Raw genomic sequence first — 27,406 nt, 5'->3', positions numbered from 1 at the left:
ACCGTCGGATTTTAGTCAACATGTCTTTCCAAAACTTTGACTCTTTCCAAAACCAGCACCCGTCAGCCGACGCTGCTGCTGCTGCTCCAGGCGCTCCGGCAACTGCGGATACCACCATGACTGGCCAGGCTGACCCTACCGCTGGCACTTTCCAGGGCCCTGCCCCCGGCGAGCCCTCAGCTGCTCCTGTGGCTCAGCAAGGCAATGAGGGAAAGACCACTCTTTGGTACGCTTGGCCTCGATCTCGCGCTTATGCGCATATTCGAAAAGCTGTGTTCTCTTTTTTTACTGACTACCATTTCAGGATGGGCGAGCTTGAGCCTTGGATCGATGAGAACTTCATCCGCAACCTGTGGTTCCAGATGGGCGAGCAGGTCAATGTCAAGATGATCCGTGACAAGTTTTCTGGGTGAGTTTACGGGAACTTCTTACTCTTTTGAAGGCGATCCTAATGTTGGTAGTAGGAGCAATGCCGGATATTGCTTCGTCGACTTCGCTTCCCCTGCCGCTGCTGCCAAGGCCCTCTCTCTCAACGGAACCCCCATGCCCAACACCAACCGGGTTTTCAAGCTGAACTGGGCCACTGGCGGCGGTCTTGCTGACAGAAGGTGAGTAATGTACAATGTGAACCTGGTTTCAAAACATTGGCCTAACGGATATCGACTCGTGCAGCCGTGACGACCGCGGTCCCGAGTACTCCATCTTTGTTGGAGATCTCGGCCCTGAAGTCAACGAATACGTCCTCGTTTCCCTGTTCCAGAACCGATTCCCGTCTTGCAAGTCCGCCAAGATCATGACCGACCCCATTAGCGGCATGTCTCGTGGCTATGGTTTCGTTCGCTTCTCCGACGAGAACGACCAGCAGCGTGCTTTGACCGAGATGCAGGGCGTTTACTGCGGCAACCGTCCCATGCGCATCTCCACTGCCACTCCCAAGAACAAGGGTCCTGGTGTTGTTCCCGGTGCCATGGGCATGCCTGGTCCCGCTGGCATGTACCCCCCGATGGGCGCTCCTCCCATGGGATTCTACGGTGCTCCCCAACCTATGAACCAGTTCACTGACCCTAACAACACAACCGTTTTCGTCGGTGGACTCTCTGGTTACGTCACCGAGGATGAGCTCCGCTCTTTCTTCCAGGGATTCGGCGAGATCACCTATGTCAAGATCCCTCCTGGAAAGGGTTGCGGCTTCGTTCAGTTCGTTCAGCGTCACGCCGCTGAGATGGCCATCAACCAGATGCAGGGATACCCCATCGGTAACTCGCGTGTGCGTCTCAGCTGGGGTCGCTCTCAGAACAACTCCGGCCCCGCTGGCAGCCCTTACCGCCCTGCTCCTCCCCCGCCTCCGATGTACCCCTCTATGGGCATGCCCCCAGCGCACCAGTACGGTGGTTTCGCGCCTATGAAGGTTGGTAGTCTCAAGAACACTTCTGAAGCCCCTCGGTCATCTGATGAAGCTCAGTTTGATTAACGAAGACTTGTACAGTAAAAAGCGTTCGTTATTCTGAAGCACCTGCAGGAGTTTTGCGTCATTCCAACGATGGGTCTTTTGTGTCATAACACGTTTGCTATTTATTACTGCGAAGGCTCCCCTCTATAGCTCTTGATGGGCATTCTCTCCTGTGCTACTCGTTTGATCTCGTATGAGCGCTTTATTCACCACAAGATTGAGCTCCTTTCTATTTAAACCTATCTCAATGTTCTTCATCATGCCATTACCCCTTTCTTGATGTTTCTCTTGTTGTTCACCATGCCCCGATGTTCCCTTCTATTCTCGTCATATTCGGCCCCTAGGTTATGTTACTCCATGTAACAGCAATTCAAATTGTTTATGCGCTTTCACCCTTACCTTTCCCCCCCCCCCCCTCTTTCCTCCCGTCTCCTATACTCTTCGGGCAGGCATTCTGCGAAAAGTTCATCTCTCATGTCTTTCTCATGAAGCAATCAAGTCCAATTGTGTTCCGCTATGAGGATGCTACGTCATGCTTTTTGCGAGACTGATGGTCTGTACAACACCCTTGTTTGTCCTCCCGTTTCTTCGATTTAGATTTCATGGAAGATCAATTTTTCACACTCTTTTAGCCCTTTCTTTTGTGCGCAAGTGGTCTTTTTTGACCATCAAGCCGGGTTCGTTCCACAGGCATTGTGAGAAGGAGGCGGATTCTCATCAGTTCATCGTCATACCATTGTAGGCCCTGGGAGGATTCATCGTTTCTCAATCTTCGCGTGCCTATGAAGTTCACTCGGTGGCTCAATTGCAACATTGTTCAAGGCTTGGTGGCGGTCTGTTACGCGACTGCGAGCAGTCTCTGGGCGTTCCAAGTATAGCAAGCGTTCGTAACTTTTCTGATTCTTTGCAACTCTTGGAGAGGTCTTCTGTTGCTCGAATATTCATCCACGTCTGGCGTTTACTCTTATATCGTTTGTCTGCCCTTCACGGATGATTCCCCCTTTGCTGACTCGATCGATGAGTTTATGTGCCGCTGCCTGCCTTTTCGGTGTTATCTTCACAAATCGGAATAGCGAATAGATGACCTTCAATGCGCTTTTTGCTTCTCTATTCCTCACACTAGGCCTTATCATGGTACAAGACTTTCTCCTACACCGTGTTGAACATCAGCAAATAGGGGCGCAATTGTCTCGACCCAGAGTGTCCTCAGTTGGCCTCTTCTCACTCCCTCCTTCCGATTTAGGAAAACCCATTCCCAACTTGCCTAATGGAGCAGGAGCGCCCTTTGGTACCTAATCATCGCCTGCTTTTGTCTTCACCTTCATCTCGCCCTCCATTGACTATCTTCTTCGCGGTCAGTTACTCGGGACTTCTCTTTTTGTCCTTGGTCTGGACGTGCATGTGCTTTCATTTACTTCAGTATTCTCTACAGAACCCAGATTCATGACTCAGCTCTCATTCTTCCCGAGACTCGAAACCGCATAGGTTCAGGATGCGATACGAGAATTGGGACGTGCTGCTCTTCCCTGAGAGCTCCAAGGTGCCGATTCAGGAGTTCAAGACACAATGTTTCGTGACTCAAGAAGAAGGTTGGTGCAATCCAGCCAGCAACTACGACAGCCCTCACTAATGCCACTGCAGTGGAGACTCCGTATATCAACAGTGCTGCCATCGTTAATCCTGGCTCTTACTTCATGCCGCGAGCTAGTGTGGTCCAACTGCCAGTCCTCACCACTTTCATCCCGAGCTTGCCTCAGAATACCCCGTTCCGAGTGTCGGTTCATAGCTGGGAGAAACCTCGTCCCAGCCTTTTAATGGAGAGCTTGATGCAACCAGATGATGCCTTGCTCTTCGAGATTCGGATATTCATCGATGGATTATGTGTTTCGTAAGTTCATTTATCTGATACGACCTGTTTGAGCTCAAGAAATGTGCTAAATTGATCTGCAATGCGTGACAGAGGAAGTGTGTTTGGTCAGAGAACTAGCTGGCCGCACGTTATTGGTAAATTGGGCTTTCTCGTCCCTTATACTCCTTGCAAGATAACTGATTGTTTGTCCTTTCTATCCAGATTTAAGTTCTCGTAGGAATCCCTCCCTCTCGTCTCTCTATCTGAGAATACTCTGACAGACTTTGAAGATGTCGATAAGAACGGAGATCAAGACAGCCTTCGTTTCCCGCCTTTCCACCAAGAGATCCTGGAACAAAGACATTGGGAAGCTGGAGACTTGCATGGCAGGATCAGAGTGGTTATAGCTGAAGGATTCGCTCGGCCAAATCGCAACCCTCCGTTTGAGAGAGTCAAGGATGTCATTGCGTTTTCCTTCCAGCATGCGCCTTTGCGTAAGTATTTTCCGATTGATCTCTCTTCCCTCTATCCTAGTGATCTCGGCTGATCCAAGAGCAGAAGTCCTAGAGTGCTCTAACATTGCCTGGCCTAATTCTGGCATGTGGTCCCGTGGGCAGCGCGTCTTCAAATACAACGCTGGAAGCATTATGAGCGGCAAAAAGGAAGAAGAGGACCTCCATGCTCACTCGCCCACTCGACATGAGAATCGAACTGTGGTAGCTAGGAGCAACCAAGTCAGTAACCCAGCGGCTCATACAGCTTGGCCGTATAGGAGTTATCCACCACCTCCCCCGCCTCAGTGGCAAAATAGTAACAGGGAAGCGACTTGGACATATCAGCCTACTCAAGAGCCTCTCATGGCAGACCCTTTCATCGATCCACACATACTTGACCCCGCTGCACGCCATCGAGGGGCAAGACCATCTTGGGAGGATGTGTCTATGCCTGATTACATTTCCAGTTCATCCAGCAGCCGCGCTATCTCCAGCATGACCGGTATGAGCTATGAGCATAGCAAGCAACCAAGTATTGTTGCTCCTATTGACGAGGAAACGTATGCTCAACTATTCGAGGGAGTCAGTCCCCCCAAACCTCTAGCTTGCAGTTCTCAAGCACCCAAGAATACGTCATCAGCACTACCTCCTGTGGCTCCTAAGCTTTCTGCTGCTGCCGAAGAGCGTTCATCGTCTTGTGTCAAGACTGCAAGGCGTCCGTCGATTCTGAAGGAGCTTTCGCACCCGGGAACCAGAAGCGTCTCTGGTTCCAGCGTCAAATCCAACCCGCCTGCCGAGGGATTGCTGGAAGCTACAGCACCTTGCAAACTGCACGTTAGTCCAACGACACAGATCAGGAGCAGGAAGGAGGGAACCTCTTCGGATAACAAGGAGAATGAGGCCACTAGCGAGACACCATGCCGGGATAATGACAAGGTCGACCGTACCCCTACCAAGCTCACTGTGCGCACAAGTGGAAATTTCGAGACACCCAGCGAGACCAGACGGCGGCGTTCTACCACGAGTTCTGCTCGTGGAGGTGTAAGTCTCATTGCTGAAAAGGAGACAGCGCTCCTCAGTCCGTCCAAGAACTTCACCGTCGTCGAAGATCGTGATCAACACGCAGGCTTTGATGACTTTCTGGATGCGAAACTTCAGATTATCGACACCGCTGCTGATCCAGTTGAGATTGACTAACTCGGGCCACCAAACTGATGCTAATAAGTGTCGATAGCTGCTTATGGGTGATGTATTCTTCGATTTTCTTTGAGTGTTGCTTGGGCTGCTTTGTCTGCTACGTTTTCGGTCTCATGCTTTCCGAAGCATCCACATTCATTGATTTTATATATGCTTCTAACTATATTATTATTGACGACAAGAACTGGCGTTAGTGAGAGGTGTTTATCGACGAGCCTTCGCGTCAAAGAAGGGTGTTTAGTATGTTCAATTGATCATCGGAGCATCCATCAAAGATTTCGTAAGTAGAAACAATCACCATATTACCTATGATCTGTAAGGCAAAAGACTGTACAGTAAACGGTTGCCTGGTAAAGATCCATATGCTCCCAGGGCAACTCAGACAAAGCTTGATTCGAGTCTGGATCAGCTCATCATCCGGTCCTCCCTGAAGATGCATCGTCAAATTCCCTCAAGGGCTGTTCTGCTACTGCTAAATGCCTTAAAGGTAGGAGTGCAAAAACAGCAGCAACCTAAGGTGAGATGGCAGAGATCACCTAAACTATAATACTGCATGGCCTCTGCTGCTGCTATATTAGTTGCAGGGGCCTTCGGCGTATTCACTCATTCACTCCTTCTGTTTGTTTACTCACCCACCTTCTTACAGATCCCATCTTGTGTTTATCTCTCTTCTCCTCCTCCTCCCATCCGAACTTTTTTCTAACCCCTAGAAATCATTCAGTATGGATCCCCCAGAGAAGAGCAATCGTCTCGCCTTTGGCGTTACTACCTCCTTTCCTCCCTCTATGCCTCATCGGGAGAGCAATCAGGCTGAACCAAGTCATCGGATTGGCTTCACTTTCCGGCCCTCTCAGGCTTCTCGAGGTTTTTCTGAATGGGCTTCAAGTTCTGCTTGGCACTTGAATGCTTCGCCTTCTGGGGGTCATGCTCTAGACGCCTCTGAGCAGAAGAATCCATCTACTTTTGATTTAAATATGCAGGTGGATGCCAGCGAAACTGCTCCTCTTACCGTCGCAGAGGAAGCGCTTGCGGTTCCAGCTGTTGCGGTACGGGGAGAGCAAGTACAGGGAGATGGCAATTCCCACGGGCTACTTGCTGCGGGTGCCATCACCTCTGAGCAGACCGAGAGGTTGGCGGAAAGGAGTCTTGTCCCAGTTGCAGCCGGTACATCGCGGGATTGCGTGGTATTCGAACCTCAGAAGGTAAGTCTATTTCACTCGAGCTGCGGCTGGGAATGTTCCAGGATATCCTTGTCATCTCTATCGGATCAGGCTATCAGTAATACTCCAAACTGACGGAAATTCCCTGCAGGGCCCTGAAAAGTGCATGCCCCTGGCCTCTCTCGATATTTCCGCCATTAGCAGCGACAAAGTCCTCTACTACTTCGGTGTATTGGCAGTCCAGGCTCTTCTGCTCCCAAGGTTTCAGTGTTCCTCTAGCAGAAAACGTGGCCTTTGGAAAGGCAAGCTAACCTTGTACGGGCAAACTTTTGAGTCGGACTATAGCTTCCATACAACCCTGAAAGCCAAAAGTGCCATGGCGCGTAAGGCCCTTGAGAAGCTGAAAAGCCCCTACTCAGCCTGGAAGGTGCCGCCAGAGCCGATGGATTGCCCTCTAGCGACGGGCTGGAACTGGATCGAAATATTGAAAGGTAGCTTACATATCGTCGCGTTGTCACGATAGCTAATGGCCTGATTTGACAGACTACTGCATTCAGAATTCTTTGCCGGAACCAACGTATACCATGTACAATCACCAGCAAGGATGTCGCCATGAGGCTCAAGTAGCCAACTTTTCACGCTTTGCAGTGCTCAAGCACTACGCTCAGGAGTGGAACTCAAGGAATTCTGCTGCCCAAATGACCCTGTATGCGCTTCTGACCTCTGAGGAACTCCCGCCGGTTGGCATCAGCGGAGCGGTCTCGCTACGGAATTTCGACGAGGGCCTATTAGCTGTGGTCCCCAGAGAAGCAGTCCAAGAGGGCATGAGCAGCGGAAGCGATAGTTCGAAGTGTCCCCGCAAAAGGCTCTTGGAGGATCATGCAAATCAAGCCAAAGCCAAAAAGCGAGGGCTCAAAAGCGGCTTTGTAGGCGTCAACGCCAACCTTTTACCCTTAGCGGGCAACGCTAGGTTGGCACCAATTGAAGAGCATGCGGAAAATGTAGAAAAGAGATGGAGCGTTACCTATCGGGAACTGAAGTCAGAATTGGAAAGAGGCCTGGAGGGACACACCGAAAAACTACAGAGTAAGGTCTCATCGTCATCGTTGTCTTCCTCTCTTCTCCCTCCTCTTCTCCCTCCTCCTCCTGCTGCTGCTTCTCCTCACACTGACTCTTGGAAATAGGAATTTGTCACCTCCTCCCACTAGAAGTGCCAGAGATTCGGATTGAGAGAAACAACGGCCAGTGGATGGAAGGTGATTACAAGGCCGCTGCTTATTTCAAGAATGACCCCTTCCTGCATCGTGCAAGTCCGATCGGAGAGTCCAAAGGCAGCATGTCCGAAGCAAAAGAAGCCTGTGCCCACAAAGTGATTCAATATCTCATCGAGATGGTGAGGGAAGATACTCGCCTGGAAGATGAAGCAGCAAAGGAGAGCGATAGGATGAGGAATTGGGGCAATATTGGTCACTGAGAGGATTGTCTCCATCACAGAGGAGACTCAAGTGTATGAGTAGAGGACTGCCTCCATTACCTTGTCAATACATTCACTACTTGACAATACTTGACCTGAGCATTCTCTGAGCTGTGTCTAGCCTATCAAAAGCTGGAGACGTCCTGATTCAAGTTAGAGTAATGAAAAGCATGCGGATGATGATGGTGCTGGCTTGTGAGCGCTTGCGCTCGGCCTCGCAGGTGCTGTAGAGTGGACATGTCCCCGTCCGGGTACTTAATATTGCTGCAGACGGTGAACCTGCTACTAGTGACCCACAAGAACCTAAGATCAAACATCTTAGTAAGTTCTTTAGAGCCAGGGGTCTGATTACTAGGGCTGCTGGCTTCAGTGCATTTGAAAATAGGTATGAGATTTATACACAATAGGTCAGGGATTAGGCTGCCTTCCAAGGAAGGGAAATAAGTAGCCTAGGCCTAGCCCTTGGGGAAGCACAGGTGGTTACTTAGTGTAGGTACTTTCATGAGATAGAAGGGGAGGGGGTAGTAGCGTTACAAAAGTTAGAGTAGTCACCCGAGATCTCATAGTTAATGAAGTAGACGCAGAGTCCATCATTAAGGCCGAAGAGACACAGCACGTACTCGGTGTTGAGTTGCCTTATATCCGTTCATCCTCTAGGCTTTCTTTATTCTGATTCCGCTCTTCGTCCTACTCGGAGGGTTTGTTCGGCATCTCGTTGGTTTGCGAAAGGGATCTGAATCATGTCAGCCCTAGAGGAAGAGCGTGGCGATAGGAACACAGCAGCTATTGTCAGACTTGCTAGGAGGTAGATATTACCAGCCAGAAGGGCCCATCTTTTCCCCTGAACTGTCAGGAAAATACGACTAGGAGGCTACGTCATGCGATGCTCCTTAACCCGTCATTGTACCTTTCTGGACCAGTAAAGACGGAGAAACTGACTAGGAGAATAGATGTTTGTTTGAAGGTCTGCAACTTCCTCAATTCATAAGCCATTTCCAGAGAGAACCCTCTCCTTGACTAGGGTTTCATCACTCAACGCCGCAACGTACAGGAGCCACTGAATGGAGCCAAAACAGAAGATAACCAAAGAAAGAAGCTCAAGATAAGCAGGATAGGAGAACAGTAAAGGGGATAGAAGAAAGGCACATTTTGAGGAGAGAATCTAAAAGATTCTGAAGGGACAAGGAGGATCTTATGTTTAGCTATAACTTGGTGCCCATTCGGAAACTCAGGAGAATAAAATATTAAGTAACGAGATAGAAAGTAAAGTGGGAGAAGGAAAAGAGAAGAATGTAGAGGCTCATAGTCACAGATACCCAGGTGAGTCAGATGCCATCAAACACAGTGGAAGGCGTCTTGATAACTTGCAAAAAAGGAAGGGATATGCATGAAAGAATACAACCAACGCCAGTCTCACAGCAAATATCCAGATCATGTCGACAGACAGCAACAAAGGAAATGAGAAAAGGAGAAGAATCACAGAGAAACCGAATAGGCCAAGTTGAGCACAAGTTTGGAAAAGTTATGAAATGTACAGAGCAAGGGTATAATGGAGTTTCAAAGCTGAAGAACCGTCGGACTCATTTATAAGCCATCTCCAGCACCGGTCTCAACACCATCTGTTGGATAGGAGATGTTTGGGTCAAATCCGAATCCAGCAGTATCCGCATCAGTGTTGAGGAAGGTGTCGAAGTCGAAGTTCTCAAGGATATCGGGGTTCTCTAGAGCGCTGAAATCAAGATTGAACGCAGACGCCTGTTGTCTGAATTAGCAACAATCGCTCAACGGGCAGTGGATGAAGGAATGAAGGAATATCATACATCAGGAATGCTGAGGTCGTTGAAAGACTGCTGGGTCTGATCCGGTGGTGGTTGTTGTTGCACAATAGGCTGAGGTGCTGGTGCCGACGTTGGTTGCTGAGGAGCACTTGTTGTAGGATTCGGCCCAGCCTTATTGAAGGAGCTAGGATGCTGAGGGGTGATCGGCGTCGACGGGGTGGGTGTGGTTGGAGGATGCTCGGCTTCGGAGGAGGGTGTAGCAGCCGTGTTCGCGGCCGCGGCGGCAGCGGCAGCGGGTTGCTTCTTCGTTGTTCGCTAGAATTGCGTTCAATAATCGATTTAGTCAAAATTGGGATGGAAAAACATACCTTCCGTGCAGTGTCCTTGGGCTCTTTCTTCTTCGGTGCCGGTTTACTCGTCTGCTGAGGCGTCGGAGGAGCAGCATTCTGGGTTTGAGGCGATGTCCGACCAGTGTTGGCACCAGCCGGTGGGGCCTGAGGAGGTGGCATGGAGTTCTGAGTCTGAGGCGTCCCGGTAGATTGAGGTTGCTGGGCCGGAGATTGGTGTGGTGCCATGGGTTGACCCTGTTGCTGCTGCCAATTGCCACTCGGAACCCGGTTGACTGCTCCAGCCGGAATGGGCTGGCCCATTTGAGGTCCGCTGAAAGCCGGATTAGAGCTCGGCGGACGCATACCGTTTGGACCGGCCATGGCATCCGGCATGCCCTTCATGAAGAACTGGCCGCCAGCCATGTCAGGAGGCATCTGGCCGCCGTTGAAATTCATTGCAGCTGGTGATCCACGGTTCTGAGCCATGGCGTCTGCGGCGCTTGGGGAGCCTGGGAGACCGGTCTGAGGCATCTTCGGAGTACCTCGTTTCATTTGATCGTTGGGGTTCGGTGACGTGCCCGCCCTGCTGCCTTGGGGAGAGGTGCCTGGAGGCAAGCCTTGCTGCCCAGGCATTGGGGGCTGGCCGTCAGCACGAGACATGCTGTCCTGCTCTTGACGAGCCATCATCAGACGCCGCTTATTCTGCTGTTCAAGCAGCATCAACTGCATTTGATAATCCTGGAGAGCATGGTTACCGTGCTGACCGCCAGGTGTCTGCATCCCAGCCCGAACCTGGGCCATCTGACCATTCGCGCCGTAGTAGTCGCCGTTCATCGGATACATATTCTGGCCGTCTGGCATAGGCACCAGATCAGTCTGGTTCGGCATGACACCGGGGTTCATTAAGCCATTCGGAATGCCCTGGTTATTCAGTGCTGAGCGTGAGTGATGAAGGGCTAAGTTCTGAGCATATACCTGGATGGATTTTTGCTGAGCAGCCGGACCTGGCTGCTGGAAACCCGCAAACTGGGCCGGATTCATCGCCCGTGGGTTGAGTCCGTTTTGCATCAATAGCGCTTGCGAGTTCGGCTGACCCGGCATGCCTTGTCCTTGACCCCGACCATTGGGTGCCAACTGTTGTCCGTTCATAGGACCGTTTTCGAGGCGTGGCCGCTTGGAGGGTGAAGGAGCATTTTCCGCAGACGAGGGAGATTGTGGGCGGTGTCCGTTCATGTCCATGTCAGAGTGCTCTCTTTGCATCTGCTGCATCATGTGCATTTGCTGGTTTTTCTGAAGCTGTGCGATTTGCTGCTGCGAACTGTTATATCTTGATTAGTACAAGATTCTCGCGCAAGACAGCCGGGCTCTGAAGAGGATACATACAGGCCGCCGGTGTTATTCTGCAATACGGTTTTCTGAAGGTTTGCAGGGACCATGCCGTTGCGGCGCATATTGAGGGGACCCATCTGTCCGGGCATCACCGGTTGTTGCCGTAACAATTGATTGTGTTGCTGCTCTCTTAGCCGCATCATGTTCTACCCAATATCCATTAGACTAGACCAATGTCATCCGGAGCAGGAAAGGCGATAATTACCTGAGTGTGTTGGAGGTACTGTCTCACGTCGTTGCTATTCCCTTTCTTGCGCTGAGCCCAGAAGAAATCCCAGAACAGACTGAACCAATCTAAGAGGAATGAGGATTGTTGACTTTCGCTGGCGAGATTAGGTCGAGGAAGGTCATCAGGAATCTTAATTTTATCACCGTCCTTGCCATCGGTCATCATCGCATCGCCTTCGACGCCATTCATGTCTTCACGACGGTGACCCGGACTTGTTTTTGTGGGGGGTTCGGTGTTCAGTTTGATCGACTCGTCTTTCACGAGAGCCCTTGCACATTCATGGTAGCCACGCTTCAGGAAATAGTCGTAGATGTAGGTGTTGAGGTTGTTGATCATCGTCTCAGGTATGTTGTTCACATTCCCATCATTACGAGGAGCCGTGGAACCGTTATTCATCATGGGAACACCACCAACCGGGCCCCCAGCCCCAGGATTCATCCCCGCCACATTCATCTGATTCATGGTGGCACTGCGAGGAGTTAGGCCACCCTCGCTTGCTGTTGGTCCCTTATGAAAGCCGTCGGTGAGATTCTGTTTCAGCGCGCATCCACCGTCTTGAGGCGAGATATCTCACCACAAATCGAAGACGAGGCGCGCGTGCGGATCTGGGTACGCGGGTACTGAAAGTAGGCAGAAAAGGCGAAGTGACCGGCGCTTCGAACTCAATAATAAAGGCTCTAGGTGGTTCCCTTTTCCGAATCAAGCACGAATGCAAGATCGACAACCAAAGTCGATAGGTCCGAATCAACTCCAGATAGCGTCCACAAATCTACCAATGCCAAGTCAGAAACCGCGATGATGCGAGAGCAAATTGAAGACCACAATGATCACCCACTGGGAGAAGGAAAACAAGCGTGATTGTCTCAGGAGCAGACGCGAATGGGGGAAAATATTATAACGGCCGATGCTTTTCAAGCGCACTCGGGAAAAAACCAGTATGGCACAGTACGTGGGATCTTCTAAGGGATCTAGTGATATTGGGTAAGGTCGGGGCAAAAGCAACAAGGAGAGAGTGTAATAGAACAGCCAGAGGGGAAAGTGCGCGATAAGATTAGTCGGGGATTCGATGAGCGACACGAAGGGGCGAGAGGCGCAAGAAGATGGAGGAGAAGACGGGTGCGGCGCTTTAGGGGAGGCAGGTCAAATCATGCCCCAACGGGCACCACTTGGGAAAAAACGAGAAAAAAGAAAAGAATTTAAGATGGAAATACCTCGACGAACTCTGGAAGAAAGATATGATGATTGTAGATTCGGCAGATCCGGCCGATCTTACGAGGAAACGGTTGGAGGGAGAGGAGGAGGGGGGGGAAAGAGGCGAAGGTTAGGACAAGGTGTGAAGCGGTGGATCTGAGGTGATCTGGTGGGTGGGAGGACGTGGATATCCAGCGCGGTGCCTGGAGGTGGTGCTGGGCTTTCCTTCACCCTTCAGTCGCACGTCGGCTGGGCGTAAATCGCTTGTTCGGCACGGAGAAACCTGCGCGGAACTCGGCGGGAGGGCTGGGAGATGCTGCGTTCTGGCGTATTTCTGAGCATGCAACCCAAGAGGCGAAGAAAGATACTCCGTAGATACTTTACAAAGCGAGAAGGTAGAAAAAAATAAGGGGATAAGAACGACGGAGGACAACAAGAAATAATAGAGATCTAAGATTTTGAAATCATTGAGATCGAACCTCAAATGAGACTCATCAATAAATTTTGATGAGGGAAAAACAGGTAAGGAAAAGAGAGAAAAGAGGCAGGTTGGAATATCTAGATGTATCGCGCGGCGGATGATTCTCGCAAAATCATTGTTCCGAATCTGCAACAGATGGATGTTATACATCGTAATGGAACCATAACAGTGAGCGATTTTTCCACGATTTGGAAGATAAGTTGGTGGAATCAGTCTGAAGCAATAGCAGAGAGAGAAGAAAACCATATCATCAGAAGAGAAGTTGTTATCATGTTATGCATTCACATATATTGTCCGAAGTCTGCTGGAAGAAACTCAAGAGGTATTGAGAATACATTACCGGTGGTTAGGACGGGAACCATCAGTACCTAGTGATACCCGGATACCGTGCAAGTACATAGGTAGATACAGGTACTACTATGCAGAGGTAACTAGCAGACTATGAGAGATGGATACTTTGTGGCTATCATATCAATTAGACATGTACAGCTGTACAGTTTTGCACTACTTTGTCCAGACGTCGAGATGTCAAGTCTGTCTTGTGGCAATCCTCTGGCTCTCCGCGATGTCCTATGAGAGTATCTAAGGTACATAGTAGAGGTCATCAGATGACAGGTGCTCTTCCCCAGGCACGATGATCATACCACAGGAGACTGCTCATCATATCTTTGCCCGATCAATCCGTGCGGTAGCACAAGCATAGTTGTGGATGTCCTCCAGAGTGACTCAGGTAGTTTGCCAATTTCTGACTTATCATTTGTTTTGAATCTCCACAGAATCTGCATCCATAAATGGTTTCATTTCCCGTCGTGTATTTCATGTTTCAGCTAAGTATTAAGGTTGACAATGGCGATCATCTAGAGAGATACCTAGCCCCAGTTAGTGATAATCTTTCCTAGAAGGAAACTAATATGATGTTATCGGCCAAAAAAAATAAGGGTTGTCGACTGTTTTAATTCAGGTACCTAAGGGTGTATCTGGGTCCGAACGTCACTGTTTCTGAAATCTTTCGTGAACTTTTTGCATAATCGTAACATATCATGATTCAACCATATGATTTTGTCAGAGGCTGCCAGATCACAGATGCAGCCATCTAGCAACATCAACCCATATTGCTGTATGCTTTGCCTTTGCAATGCCTCTTCCATCTTTTAGATGTTTGAGAGACTTACTCCTCCAAGAATCAAATCGAAGAACAGGCACGCAGCTGTTGAAGCAGAGACCAAAGCTGAAGAAGCAAAACTTCAGAGGCAGGGAAACGGAAACTGGCATCCACACCCCATGTTCAACCACTATTTGAATCTAAAGCCATCAGATCAGGCGCGGCTCTCATCAGTGAGGCCTAGTGGAGGCAAAAGCTGGAGCTGTAGAAGTAGTCAAACCAGCACCCATACCCCATATTCGACCACTGTCTGATTATAAAGCCATCGAATCGGGGGAAGTCAGTCAAATCGTCTGCTAGAATTCTTCCAATGATCCCCAGCATACAGCAATAGGTCGATGTTGCTTGATGGCTGCATCTGCGCTCTGGCAACTGCCGACAGAATTAAGGTATATGGTTAAGTATTGTCACGTCATGCTGGGTTGAAACGTTGTTTAGTTGAATTTAATTTTGACAATTGCGTTTTCCATAGCGTGAGGCATAACCCTCGTTTTGGAAGCGCCGGCCGAGTTTCGACCAGCCACGAAGAACAGGTCGCTATTTTTCCATAATCGTAATTGAATGGGCATGAAAATGATTCGAAACTGCAAAATTCCAGAACACCAGACGCCTTGATAGTCTAAAAATTCCCTCATTCGAATGCGCGTCTTCAATCATTCCTCATCCGGCGGCATCTCATCCTCAATGTATCGGACCAATGATACTCGCATCTCCGTGGTATCATCACCTCTTAAAATATCGCTGACAAAGTGGGCCTCGATTTGCATTTGAACCTAAGAGGGACGTTAGAAATCCAGCTGCTAGAAGTGGTAACATTCATGCAAATGCCGCCTCCTGGCTGCGTCTTACCATTTCGAGTGCGCCTCTTAAAACACCACATAAAATATTGGAGAACCACAGTTCATCTTGTGCTCTTCCATCGTCCGGGAGCTCCACAAAGTCTGCCAGAGGGTTTTCATCGAAAATGAGAGAAAACTGATTGTTGTCGCTCGTCCAGTTCGTGACTGTAGGCGTGATATTCAGGAAGATCTTGAAGCCAACCTATTCCCGTGATAATTGTCAGCGACTACGTCCCTATTTTCGGTTCATGCAAATCCCATTCAGAGATGATCACTTCATACCTTTGAGATCATGTCTGCTGTCTCTCGGAAGTTGGCGCATCGGCCCATACCAGACTTAGCCAGGAAGTCTTCAATCAGTCGCATACCGATATTATAGCCCATTTTGTCCAGCTGTTTGTTGACCTCCTGATAGTTGCTGTCGTAGTCCTGACATAATTGCGCGACAATCGTTCCATAAGTCAAGGTAACCAACTCCGCATTAACCTTGTCAACCCTCGTCCTAAAATTGGTAGCATTAGTTGATGCAATTGCTTCCAGCAAGGTTTACACGCTGTAGATAAGAGTTCCAATGACGAGGTAGGTAGAGGCGCTCCGCTTACTGACTTCCAGAGCCTATGTTTGGGTAGTTAGCCAGGTTCTCATCATTTGGATGCGACAACACAAAACGATCAGACTCACTCTTCTCCAATCCGAGACACCTTCGTGGTGGACGACATGTCTAACTTTGTGTGGGATTAACGATAGAATGATCTGTTTCTCAACAAGCCTGCAGGGTTCGTGATTGAGTTGAGACAATTGTCGAATGCGGATAATCTACACCCCCCGCTGGAGTCGGTGGATCAATAATAGAGCAGGTAGCGTAGGACCGTAGAACTAGGCGGAGTTGCACTATGGGTCCGTAGGTTAGCGGCTAGCGCGTCTAATTTACTCTTAGGCGCTTGTGGGAACTTGAGTAAAAGACCAACTGCTCAATGACGGTAGATTGGTCTTCAGAATATCAGCTTCCAATTGCCGATCGACTTGTTGTTTTTTCTTGTTCCGGTCTTGTTGCTTTCTATATCAGCTTAGGTTTCTCACAATAGTAAGTCACCGCGTTCTGCCGCAATGATGTCGGGAGAGAAAAGACCAGCGCAAGAAGCCTTCGGCTCCTCAAATCAACTTGTCGTCAAACGAAAGAAGTCCGACGGAGATATCAATGCTGGGACAGCTGTTGTGAAATCTTCAGCTCAGAATGGAGCTCTCGTGCAAGCAGTATGTTGCCTCTGGACTACTGCTCAGCAATCCTGAGGAGCTCTTTTATTGATCACTATGGCAGATTCCTCGTACCAGTGGGCTTGATGCCCCCATAATGGAACTGACAGGTGAGGCAGAAGAAAAGAACCGCTCGGATTTTGCGTTAATACCGCATTCGCAGGTCATTCTGGCGAGGTCTTCACCGTGCGATTTGACCCAACTGCACAGCACATTGCGTCTGGCTCGATGGATCGGTCTATTTGTGAGTCGCAACTGAAGCTCGGCATCCTACGAAGCATGACTGACGCATCTTCTGTGAACCAACAGTACTTTGGAACACATATGGGCAATGCGAGAATTATGGCGTTCTGACCGGCCATCGTGGGGCGATTCTGGATTTACAATGGTCGCGAGATTCACGGGTGATTTTCTCCGCATCGGCGGATATGACACTAGCGAGCTGGGACTTGGAAACTGGACAGAGGATACGACGCCACGTTGGGCACGAGGAGATCATAAATTGTCTTGAAATCAGCAAACGAGGCCAGGAGCTTCTGGTTAGCGCGAGCGACGACGGTTGCATAGGGATTTGGGACCCACGACAAAAGGATGCTATTGAATATCTCGAAACAGAGCTTCCCATTACCGCAGTAGCCCTGTCGGAAGCAGGAAACGAAGTCTACAGTGGAGGCATTGATAATACGATTCACGTCTGGGACTTGCGAAAGAAATCTGTTGTGTACTCCATGGCTGGCCATACGGACACCATCACGTCCCTGCAGATTTCGCCGGACTCGCAGACCCTGCTGTCCAACTCTCATGACTCGACAGTGCGCACTTGGGATATTCGGCCCTTCGCTCCAACAAATCGACACATCAGAACATACGACGGTGCCCCCATGGGGCTAGAAAAGAACCTGATCAGGGCTAGCTGGGATCCAAAGGGTGAAAAGATTGCAGCTGGTAGCGGCGATCGAAGTGTTGTGGTCTGGGACTTCAGGTCTGGGAAACTTCTATATAAGCTTCCTGGGCACAAAGGCACTGTCAACGACGTGCGATTCTCGCCGAATAATGAGCCCATAAGTGAGTCACACGGAATTCGTTTCATGCCTGCTTCAGTGGCTAATTCTATCGTGCAGTTGTATCTGGATCGTCAGACAGGACGCTCATGCTTGGTGAACTTGGAAAATAGAAAATAACCCTGTCCCAGGATTAAAAGATATCATACATTTCTTTGCATGCTGCACTACGCTCATGATTCGCTCCTTTGCGTCATAAGGCGAACGTCATCCACTCCGGGTGGTGTCAAGTTTGTCGAGCGTCCTCCTTGAAGTCCTGTTCTCGCGACCGCATGAAATGCAGCTCATCTCCCGGCGATATGGCGAATTCCTCGAATTTTTGGTCATGCAATCTCCATAATGATATCCAATTCACGTTCGTCCTTTTTATACTCTCAAAGAGACGGGTTGAGTCGAGGCTTGGCAAGGAGCTGTAAGACATCAAAGGGCAGGACACTTCGTTCATAAGTCATAGCTGGGTTTTGAGATCAAGAACTTGCATGTTTGTTCTCATGATGTCTACCAACGTCAGAAGAATATCCATTTAATCTCAGGTCACTTGAGTCATGTATAAACAATCTGTGCATCTAGTTAGCATGAGCCTCACGCAAGCAATCCTGAGGATGCTCCACGGTTGTCGAGTGCAGTGTATCCTGCCCCTTTGACAGCTAGATACCAGATAGCCAAACGGGTTAGATCCGTATACATGGTTATTGAGCCTTCTCTAAATACTGGCAGTATAAGCGGCTCAATGGCCATTGGCCGGTAACTCTGAGAGCTGTTCTGAAACATTTCGTGTCTCGTGCAGGTGTTTTAGCGGCACAGTTGGATTTACGCCCCCTATTTATCTATATCCAGCATGTTCCCTACTCTATGCTCATAATTGTAGAGAGTGGGATGAGAAAAATGTCCAGAGAACAGACGCAATTTACAGAGTAGACAATTCAAGAACAACCATCATCATCATCATCCCAGAATAGGTTCATGATGATCATTGATCAAGGTCATGGTCATACGTAGACACGTGGGTCTATCAGGGGTTGTCTGTCTTTTAGTCCAACTAGTCTCGGCCTCTCCGCTATTAATGGCTACAACTTTACTCCTCTATCTAACGATCCTCTGCAGGGCCAGGCTGGATGTGCTGTCCAAGCTTCTTGGCCTCTGGGCCTCTGTGCTTCTTTTCTTTTTGAGTTTCCTCCTGTTGGCGCTTCTCTTTCTTTCTCCTACTCTCTCAAGTCCCCTTGATATCTTTGTTGTTCTTAATCCATACGTTATTGTAATTCACCAGCTTCGAGACACCTCCATTCTTACTACCGCTGGGCGGCCAGGCGCTCCTCTTCCTTCTCAATCTTTTCGCAATCCGAGATATTCCAACCCTCTTAACCCTTACAATTCAATATATCGTCTCTCTAAGTACTGTGACTTGGGAACATCTGGCTTGCAGCGAAAGATCTGGGTCCCTACTTTATGTTGCCGCTCCGGCTTCTCCCAATCGCTACATCTTTCCTTTTGTCTATAGATGTATAGCATTGGGAATACATTCATTATCTATCACCCACAGACGTCTTCGATATCGGATTGTCGGTTTTCCACATACAAGCTGATCAGTTCTGGCGGTTTTCGTCGCGGTCCAAGCCCCCTTCACATCTGTTTACGGGGTGCGTAACGGATGCGGAAGTCGGTTAGGGGACACATACCATCAAAAATCGAGTCGACTGATTTTGTTCAAGAAGCTTGGTATACATAAACAAGGGACTCAGGATTTAAAAACGATCATTTATTGTTTCGTCTCTGACCTCTTAACTGCCCCCAATGCTTCATCCGCCTGATTGGTAATAACGAAATGGAACCGCCTCGAGTATCAGCAACACAGCAGAAGCCTTCACATTCATGGCTCAATTCAAGATTCCGCCAAAATGGCAGCAATCTAACAAATTCACATCTTCAAAATGGGAGTCGAGGTTCTGAATATGGCGCTGGACGCCTGGAACCTCATACTCTGGGCGAATCTTCAGCGCCGGGTGATTCGGGCTTAAATGCCGCTGTCTCTCCAGACGCACCACCCGCGCCGCATATTCCAGTCAACCTGCCACGTCCTGCTGACAGTTCGGATTCGAACGGGGAATGGCCGTCCGACGCTCGCTTGACCAGAGAAACACAATCTGAGCGATCACGCAGAGAAGCTGCTTGCTCCAGTCAGCAGAAAAGGTCTTGCATGTCAACCCTCGGAGACAGGAGTATAAGGAGGCGGCTATACACATTGATCCCAGCCACAATCTTCCTGCTTGCCGTTATCGCTCTCTGTAAGTCCATCCCCGTGCTCTCTTGCTCTTTCGGCTCAGTTGGTGCTAACACATGCCTAGACCTTGCAATACACTCCGCTACACACCTCGGTCAGGAAATCCATATTCTATTGATCTTCATGATCTTGATTCTCTCTATCATCTTCTGCCATGCTTTGATTCGCTTCGCTATGGAGATCTTGCAGGACCCAAGGTCTACTGTTGCGAGGAATCGCATACCCAGTAGAGTAGGCCCAATGGGATATGCTCAGCCAGATCGCCCCATTCAGGTCATTCTTGCGGGAGATGAGGAAACTTTGGTCGAAAGCGACGGCGCCGCACGGGAAAAGGTCACGGCTCCCCCTCCAGCATATGGTCTTTGGAGAAGTAGCGTGGTGAGTCTCTAATCCATTTCTTTCGCATTATTCTGATCATTAACACGTTCTCAGAAAATCAACCCTGATCTCCTCTATTGGCAGCGTCTAGAGGACAATGCACCTCCACCCGCAGCCGTCAACGGGATAGAAAGAAGGTCGAACAGGAAGCCTTTAGCGCCTAGACCTCCTAGTTACACATCCGATGATGGTGTTGATTACGTGATTCAAGCGCAACCACGACCTTTCGTGACCCGACATGATACTGAAGATGTCAGTAATGCGCCGCGTCCGACTTGATTCGTCCATGGCGTGTTGTTTACTCCTTTGCTTTGACAGTGTTTTGGTATAGCGCATTTTGTTACTCGAGATATCCCATGTTGAGTCTTCTATCATTGCATCAGTATATTTGATTTAGCGCGAACATTGCATCCGAGTTCCAGCTTGTGCTGTAGATCAGATAAATTAAAAGTAAAATTATTGACTGTGGTTGCGCTGCATGGAAACGGCATATCTGGCCTTCAGTAGGTACGGAGTATCTAATCTGTCTTAGCCAACCGCCAGCCTAAAGTTGGCGCGGGATGAATTTAAACCTCACGTGCGACATTACTGCCACGAAACAACATTACTTCAAGTCTCGAGGAGGACTCGATAATCCGGTAGTACCTTCGAGACCTCTGACTTATCTAACGAGAGAAGAGAAATTCAAGTTCCCATGTCATCTGCGGCTGGTTCGCTTCTGCGGTAATGCGCTCGGGATGTTGGAGCTTACAGATGTTCGACCTTCGATCAGCATGGACGACTTGGGTCTTACTCCTGTCGCTATGGCTCGCCATGGCTCAGGGTATGAGGACTTCTCAGATAAATGAACTCAGGTATTTCTGTCCGGTAGTCTTGTTGCCCGTTCGCCCTACAATGAGCGCCACGCTGATCAAATCGATGAGCTCAATTCAGGAAAGAGACCGAGCACATGTTCTACCATGGATTCGAGAATTATATCAAATATGCCTTTCCGGAAGACGAGCTGCGTCCTTTATCCTGTCGTCCGCTGGTTCGCGATCGTGATAACCCCGCGCATGCTGAGCTCAATGACGTCCTGGGAAATTACTCCCTTACACTGATTGACAGCCTATCCTCGCTAGCGATTTTGTCATCTAGTCCCGATGAAGGCCAGAGAGCTTGGAACCACTTCCAAGACGGAGTGAGTGATTTTGTTAAGCTATACGGGGACGGCTCGGATGGCCCTGCTGGTCAGGGTGAACGGGCAAAGGGGTTCGATATTGACAGCAAAGTACAAGTCTTTGAGACCGTCATTCGAGGGCTAGGTACGGTGTTTCCGTCCTGTCAATGGGTTTGAAACGACTATTGTATCTGACATTGGATTCTGGTATAGGTGGATTGCTCAGCGCTCATCTCTTCGCCGTTGGTGACCTTCCAATCACCAGATATACTCCTCCAGAACCGGAAGCCACCTTTGCCAAGGCGTGGAACAAATCAGCTTTCCCAGAACACAGTCATGGAATCAAGTGGGCAAATGGGTTTTTTTATGATGGTCAGCTCCTCCGGCTCGCTGCTGACTTGGCAAATCGCCTTCTACCTGCCTTCTATACGGACACTGGTCTTCCATACCCTCGAGTCAATCTACGATACGGTGTTCAACGGCGCCCGTTCTATGCGAATTCGCCATTGAATGCGGATAAACAATGCGACGGGTCTGATTGCGAGGTCTGTCGGGAAGACCGTCAGCGCACTACTTCAGAAACCACGGAAACTTGCAGTGCGGGTGCAGGCAGCCTCGTTCTCGAGTTCACGGTTCTGAGCAGGCTCACCGGAGATGGTCGATACGAAGAGCTCGCGAAGAGAGCATTCTGGGCTGTTTGGGCGCGAAGAAGCGACATTGGATTAATTGGCTCGGGAATAGATGCGGAATCAGGTCGTTGGGTTCATTCTTTTACCGGGGTAGGTCTTGCCTTTGTGCGGGGTTTTCCGAGATATGGTAAAACCGAATACCCACTGATCCCGATGGCTATAGATTGGCGCTGGCATCGACAGTTTTTTTGAGTATGCTTTCAAATCCTACATCCTGCTCTCGTCGGGACAACGCTCCCCGTATGACCCCAGAAGTCCCTGGCAGGCCCTGGATGGTTACTTCCCGCCGTTGAGTGAACATGAGCACTCAGCAGAAGCGTTCCTGCGCGTGTGGGAAGAGTCTCATGCGGCAATCAAACGGCATCTATATCGAGGGGAGGGTTATCAACATCCGCATCTGATTCAAGGCGACATTTTTACCGGCGCAACACGGGCCTTCTGGATCGATAGCCTGAGCGCTTTCTATCCAGGCCTTCTCTCTATAGCAGGGGAGCTGGATGAGGCCATAGGCATACACCTTTTGACGACAGCAGTCTGGACCCGATTCTCTGGCCTTCCTGAGAGATGGAACGTCGCCACCGGGAATATTGAGGGTGAACTTGCTTGGTACGGTGGCCGTCCGGAGTTTATTGAGTCCACATACTATATATATCGGGCCACCAAGGACCCGTGGTATCTCCATGTTGGCGAAATGGTACTCCGGGATCTCAAACGCCGGTGTTGGGCGAAGTGCGGCTGGGCCGGTCTTCAGGACGTCCGCAACGGAGAGTTGAACGATCGAATGGAGAGTTTCTTTTTGGGAGAGACTGCCAAGTATCTATTTCTCCTGTATCACCCTGACCATCCTTTGAATAACCTGGATCGGCCCTTTGTCTTTTCAACCGAGGGTCACCCGCTCATTATACCTACAAGTTCCAGTGCCAGCCCCCATCAGCATAGGAAGCAGGCGCGGCTTGAAGAGCTGGTCAATCAATCAGTTTGCCCATTGGCACCTCAGCCACCGACATTCGGTCTATCGTCAACAGCGGCGCGTCCTGATGTTTTCCATGCCGCAAATTTGGCTCGATTGCACCTAATGCCGAGCAGAGGCCTGACCGAAGGGCCGATTCTAGAGTATGCGCATGACCATCCTAGTGTGACAGTGTCCGATCTATCTTCACCGACCAACTACACGTTTTACCCGTGGACTCTTCCCCCTGAATTGGTGCCCTTCAATGCAACAAGCTCACCGATGACCTCGCGACCCACACTCGACATCTCCTTCCCAGCCATTCCGGGTATGGTCATGGGACCTGGGTCAATTGAGCGGGTTCGGGATGGAATCTTCATCAAGAACATCGGAGGCCTTCGATTGAGCATGGTTCAGGATGTGCCGTCGCACGATGCGACCGGGAAGGCGGATCGCGATGAGTTCCGGGTGCAGGTGATTAACAATGTGCCTTTGGGCAAAGATGAGAAGGTATACCTCTCACGAGAAATCACCTTTGATATCCTCGATCCCACTGATCCCAATTTCACTCGGATGCGCGACTCCGCCATGATTGACATCGTCATTGACGTAATCCCAGAGCTTCTCCGTCGAGGAAATGATTCGAATGGTAATCGCGAATCAGGTGCTGCGGAGCATAGTCAAAACCATGTCATCCACGAATCCGCCTCCATCAACGATAAGGTCGGGAGCGTTGACCCTTCGAACTCCGGAATGAGGACTGTGTTCTCATCTCTAATGGACACTGTGTCTTCACTACTCCGGGACGAGAATCCAGGGTTGACGACCCAATCATCCCCGAAAAAGTCGTCTATTGTACGGTTGAGCCTGCCAGCTGCCATATCTAGCGGCGCAGGCTCGGCACCCGTCCCAGAGGTGGACGACGCTTCTATTGTTTCCATCTCCGGGGATCCGTCTAAAAGTCGCCTGTCGTGGTCCACGATTTACTTTGGCGATGAGATCTGTGATCATCGGATCTTACGGGACATTGCTCAAAGTCATCAAGTCCTGGTCATCAAACGAGGCGGTTGCAGCTTCTCTCAAAAACTGCGCAACATCGCCGCTTACCCACCGTCGCGACATGCACTCAAGCTTGTCATTGTGGTCGATTACGATGAGAAGACGTTCGCGGAGGCTTCAACATCCAAGCCTACCCCTTCTGCAGGTCTGGCCGCCCTTCGCGCTGAACCGTTTCTTATCCGGCCGTTGTTAGACGAGCCGCAAATGACCGCAGGAGGGCTTCCCCGTCGCCATCCTATCAGCATGGTGATGGTTGGCGGCGGCGAGGAAACGTACGAGTTGCTGCGACGAGCGACAGGTCTTGGCATTAAGCGACGCTATTCGGTTCGCTCTCAGGGCATACCGATCAATAATCTGTACATAGTTTGAGGGATTGGCAATAGACATCTACAGTACAACATTGGATTTATGGATATATGACTCCAACGACGACCGGTCTTGCAATGTCGAACATTGGTCTCCTGACCGGAGGTATGAACCTCAAGGTGTTGGATTCGTTCCGCAACTCATCAGAAACCCCACCTATCTCCTTGGTCTTTACATTTGTGGGTTGAGTGCTTTTTACGGTACACGAACTGTTGAAGAGTCCAATAGGTAACGAGACAAAGCTCCATTGACAGACATGCTTGATGAGATACAGGAGGACTTGGATAGTCCCTGATAAATACCGCTACCGAAAGCCAAAGGGTATCAATTGCGACATTATGATAGCAACACATTAAATCATTCCAAAATAAGCAAGAAATCTGAAGTAGCAACTCCCAAAGATACGTAGCATATTCAGCTCTTATCTCTGGAGGTGCAAGACGGCTTTTCATAGTAGATGTGTGGTTGACTAGTGTCTTGATAGACTAGGTACACTTCCTAGGAATCAGGCTGAGGCATACTCTTTCCTTCATAAGTACAATTCGCACAATGCCGCCTACTGTTGCTTACTAGCATGGTAGCCACAGACTGCTCGTTCTGAATTCTACCTTGGTGCTGGGGTCTAGTAGCCCCGAGTTGATGAAGCTAAGACAAGCTCATGATGCACATACTCTCCCGATGACCTGTGTTGATACACTTCCTATACTCCGTAGATTCTATGTAAGTCTAAATCACAAATGATCTGATAAGATGATGTGGCGTGGGTAAATCAGGTCAGGTACTGGACTCCGCAGAAGGAAATTAGATTCTAATTGGCGAATGACACAACCCCAGATCCACTCAGCCTAGGTACATTCTCGGGCCCTCGGCGCATCGAAGGTCGCTCCCTCATCCTCCACGCATTGACTCACCTGTTGTCTAGTTAAACTACACCATATCACCGTTATCTACTCCTAAATTATCCCATCTTTGACCCTTCAGAGAAAACCATCATGCAAGTCCAGACTCCCACCGAGGCCCCCGCGGTCGAAACCGCAATCCTAAAAGAAAGCATCACCACAACCGTGCCAGTAACCGAGACCCCTCCCCCGACCCTCCGACCCCTCTACTTCGCGTACGGCTCCAACCTCTCCTTCACACAGATGCGCCTCCGCTGCACACACAACCCTACCCTCTCCTCCAAACCCGTCGCCATCGCCCGGCTGGACCACTGGCGCTGGATGATTTGTCAGGCCGGGTACGCGAACGTATTGCCGCCGGCGGAACTACGGATCGGACGACAATTCAGCGAGGGGGGCGAGGTCCCCGTGTCCGGGAGTGAAGATGCCGTGTTTGGGGTGTTGTATGAGATGGATCCGGCGGATGAGTTGTTGCTGGATGGGTATGAGGGTGTCGATCATGCGGCGGGGCCGTCGCGGGTTGGCGGGAAGGTGTCTGTTGAGATTCGGCCGAGGGAGCAGGGGGTTGGAGACTATAATAAGTGGTATTTGCCGGCGACGGTGACGCGGTGGCTGGATGAGGAGCAGCGCGTGTTGAGGATGGGTGCGGCAGCGGTGGCCGGGTCCGCGCCGCAGGTTACGACGGTGCTGGTGTACGTGGATGAGGAGCGGGTGAGGCTGGGCTACCCGAAGGATGAGTACATCCCGCGCATGAACCGGGCGATTCGGGAGGCCGAGTCGATCGGGTTCCCAAAGCACTGGGCAAACGAGGTTATGAGGAAATCGATACCGTTGAACTAGTTGCTGGGACCTTGAGGGTCGCCCGCACGAGTCTACGGAGTTACGATACCAGGTATATCTTGCAATCTAAACGAGCACATGCATTGATTCATATGTATATAGCAAGATATCGGTCTATCAGATGTATCAAGACTTGTAATTCTTTCGAAGCTGACCGTAGCTGCAGACCCAGGCACGAGAACACTCCGCCTTTTCCAGAAGATACAGGAACTGTATAAAAAGTCAAGCACTTGTGCTCGAGTCTCAGCAAACTTCTGCGGTACCATGGCGGAGGAGAATTGGCCCGTTTGTAGGGACTCAAAACATAAAAATCGACCCGCAAGCATTGGACTTGCAAATGGTACTGGATGCGTTGTTAATGGCCAAGCTCCACCCAACGCACGTGGCTGCTGTACCTCGGAGATTTTTCAGACCAGTCGACAATGCATCATCTCCATTAGTGTATCGACCTCTCCGAAACGGTCGAGTTCAAAAGCGGACCAACTTTTTCGACGATCATTTGTTTTGTTTGCGAATGTTCATTTTAGCACATTAGTGACAAGAAAAGTCGAATGCGAGGTCATTAAACATAAGGCTTTTTGATTCAATCATGTCCGATTTTCAGATAGGCAATCATAGAGACTTAGCTTCCTGACCGGAGAGGAGAGTGTACACCGGGGCAGGAAGCTTATCCCGTCCTTTGAGGAACTCCAGCTCCAGGATGAAGATGAATCCCATAAGCTCCCCGCCCATTTTCTTGATGAGCTCTCCGGCAGCGTAGGCAGAGCCGCCTGTAACCAAGTCAACGAACGAAGAAGAAGAAGGGATTTCCTGAGACAAAACAAACTCACCGGTTGCGATAATGTCATCAACAACGATAACCTTCTGGCCAGGCTTGATGGCGTCGGCTTGCATCTGGAAAAAGTCCTGGCCGTACTCCTTCTCGTAGCCCTGGGTCTCACAAGGACCAGGCAGCTTGCCCTTCTTGCGAACAGGGACAAAGCTAGCACCAAGTCTCAAAGCCAAGCTGGGGCCGAAAAGAAAGCCTCGAGCCTCCAGACCAACGATAACATCGGGCTTCTGGTTGCTGTGGGTTTCGAGGATGTGAAGTTCAAGGCAACGGAGGAGGGCTTCGTGCAAGGTAGGATCGGCGAAGATAGGAAGGATATCCTCGAAGAGAATGCCAGGAGACGGGAAGTCGGGAAATTGGCGCAGAGCGGCGCGGAGTCTTACTTTAAGACTGGAGAGTTCGGTGGTGCGGGAGGGATGGGAGGAGGGGTGTCCGGCGACTTGGGCGGCGGCGGCATCTGGAGTTTGGGTGGATTGGGAGGGAGTTGATTGGGACATGGTGGAGAAGAGGAAAAGGGAAAGAAGAGGAGGAGAATAAAGGAAAGGGGCGATAAAAAGGAGACGATGTATAATATACAAAAAAGAGAGAAGAGGACGGACAGGGGATGAGGGGTGAGGGAGATC

At 49.9% G+C, this 27,406-nt stretch overlaps 8 protein-coding genes across 8 annotated transcripts; 5 read left to right on the top strand and 3 right to left on the bottom strand.

The window, feature by feature from the left end:
• Positions 1-20: 20 nt before the first annotated feature.
• Positions 21-1,471, top strand: CDV56_103664 (RNA-binding protein; the record flags this gene model as incomplete). The annotated part of the gene is made up of 4 exons (XM_026757283.1): positions 21-226; positions 305-409; positions 465-608; positions 673-1,471. The coding sequence occupies 4 exons, from the start codon at positions 21-23 to the stop codon at positions 1,469-1,471; spliced, it is 1,254 nt and encodes a 417-aa protein (XP_026613592.1).
• Positions 1,472-2,942: 1,471 nt separating this feature from the next.
• CDV56_103294 (uncharacterized protein) lies at positions 2,943-4,990 on the top strand (the record flags this gene model as incomplete). Its single annotated transcript, XM_026756913.1, has 5 exons — positions 2,943-3,039; positions 3,092-3,338; positions 3,411-3,454; positions 3,590-3,793; positions 3,858-4,990. The coding sequence occupies 5 exons, from the start codon at positions 2,943-2,945 to the stop codon at positions 4,988-4,990; spliced, it is 1,725 nt and encodes a 574-aa protein (XP_026613591.1).
• Positions 4,991-5,712: 722 nt separating this feature from the next.
• On the top strand, positions 5,713-7,624 carry CDV56_102988 (uncharacterized protein; the record flags this gene model as incomplete). Its single annotated transcript, XM_026756607.1, has 4 exons — positions 5,713-6,192; positions 6,302-6,641; positions 6,694-7,236; positions 7,335-7,624. 4 exons carry the CDS (start codon positions 5,713-5,715, stop codon positions 7,622-7,624), a joined length of 1,653 nt encoding a protein of 550 aa, XP_026613590.1.
• Positions 7,625-9,208: 1,584 nt separating this feature from the next.
• On the bottom strand, positions 9,209-11,811 carry somA (putative cAMP-dependent protein kinase pathway protein (Som1); the record flags this gene model as incomplete). The annotated part of the gene is made up of 5 exons (XM_026756085.1): positions 9,209-9,379; positions 9,445-9,717; positions 9,771-11,049; positions 11,115-11,266; positions 11,326-11,811. 5 exons carry the CDS (start codon positions 11,809-11,811, stop codon positions 9,209-9,211), a joined length of 2,361 nt encoding a protein of 786 aa, XP_026613589.1.
• A 3,025-nt stretch (positions 11,812-14,836) lies between these two features.
• CDV56_101940 (TRAPP complex core subunit BET3) lies at positions 14,837-15,741 on the bottom strand (the record flags this gene model as incomplete). The annotated part of the gene is made up of 5 exons (XM_026755559.1): positions 14,837-14,956; positions 15,033-15,224; positions 15,305-15,524; positions 15,629-15,637; positions 15,704-15,741. The coding sequence occupies 5 exons, from the start codon at positions 15,739-15,741 to the stop codon at positions 14,837-14,839; spliced, it is 579 nt and encodes a 192-aa protein (XP_026613588.1).
• Positions 15,742-16,129: 388 nt separating this feature from the next.
• On the top strand, positions 16,130-24,218 carry CDV56_100679 (uncharacterized protein; the record flags this gene model as incomplete). The annotated part of the gene is made up of 11 exons (XM_026754298.1): positions 16,130-16,276; positions 16,341-16,386; positions 16,440-16,520; positions 16,586-17,341; positions 19,587-19,619; positions 19,680-19,993; positions 20,048-20,245; positions 20,674-20,816; positions 20,927-21,297; positions 21,366-21,931; positions 22,005-24,218. 11 exons carry the CDS (start codon positions 16,130-16,132, stop codon positions 24,216-24,218), a joined length of 4,869 nt encoding a protein of 1,622 aa, XP_026613587.1.
• A 989-nt stretch (positions 24,219-25,207) lies between these two features.
• CDV56_100421 (gamma-glutamylcyclotransferase family protein) lies at positions 25,208-25,954 on the top strand (the record flags this gene model as incomplete). The annotated part of the gene is made up of 1 exon (XM_026754040.1): positions 25,208-25,954. The coding sequence occupies one exon, from the start codon at positions 25,208-25,210 to the stop codon at positions 25,952-25,954; it is 747 nt and encodes a 248-aa protein (XP_026613586.1).
• A 612-nt stretch (positions 25,955-26,566) lies between these two features.
• CDV56_100050 (adenine phosphoribosyltransferase APT1) lies at positions 26,567-27,280 on the bottom strand (the record flags this gene model as incomplete). The annotated part of the gene is made up of 1 exon (XM_026753669.1): positions 26,567-27,280. One exon carries the CDS (start codon positions 27,278-27,280, stop codon positions 26,567-26,569), a length of 714 nt encoding a protein of 237 aa, XP_026613585.1.
• Between the last annotated feature and the right edge of the window lie 126 nt (positions 27,281-27,406).

Source organism: Aspergillus thermomutatus, assembly GCF_002237265.1.
Source record: "Aspergillus thermomutatus strain HMR AF 39 chromosome Unknown NODE_122, whole genome shotgun sequence".
Taxonomy (NCBI): Eukaryota; Fungi; Ascomycota; class Eurotiomycetes; order Eurotiales; family Aspergillaceae; genus Aspergillus; species Aspergillus thermomutatus.
This window is presented reverse-complemented; position numbering and strand designations above follow the sequence as displayed.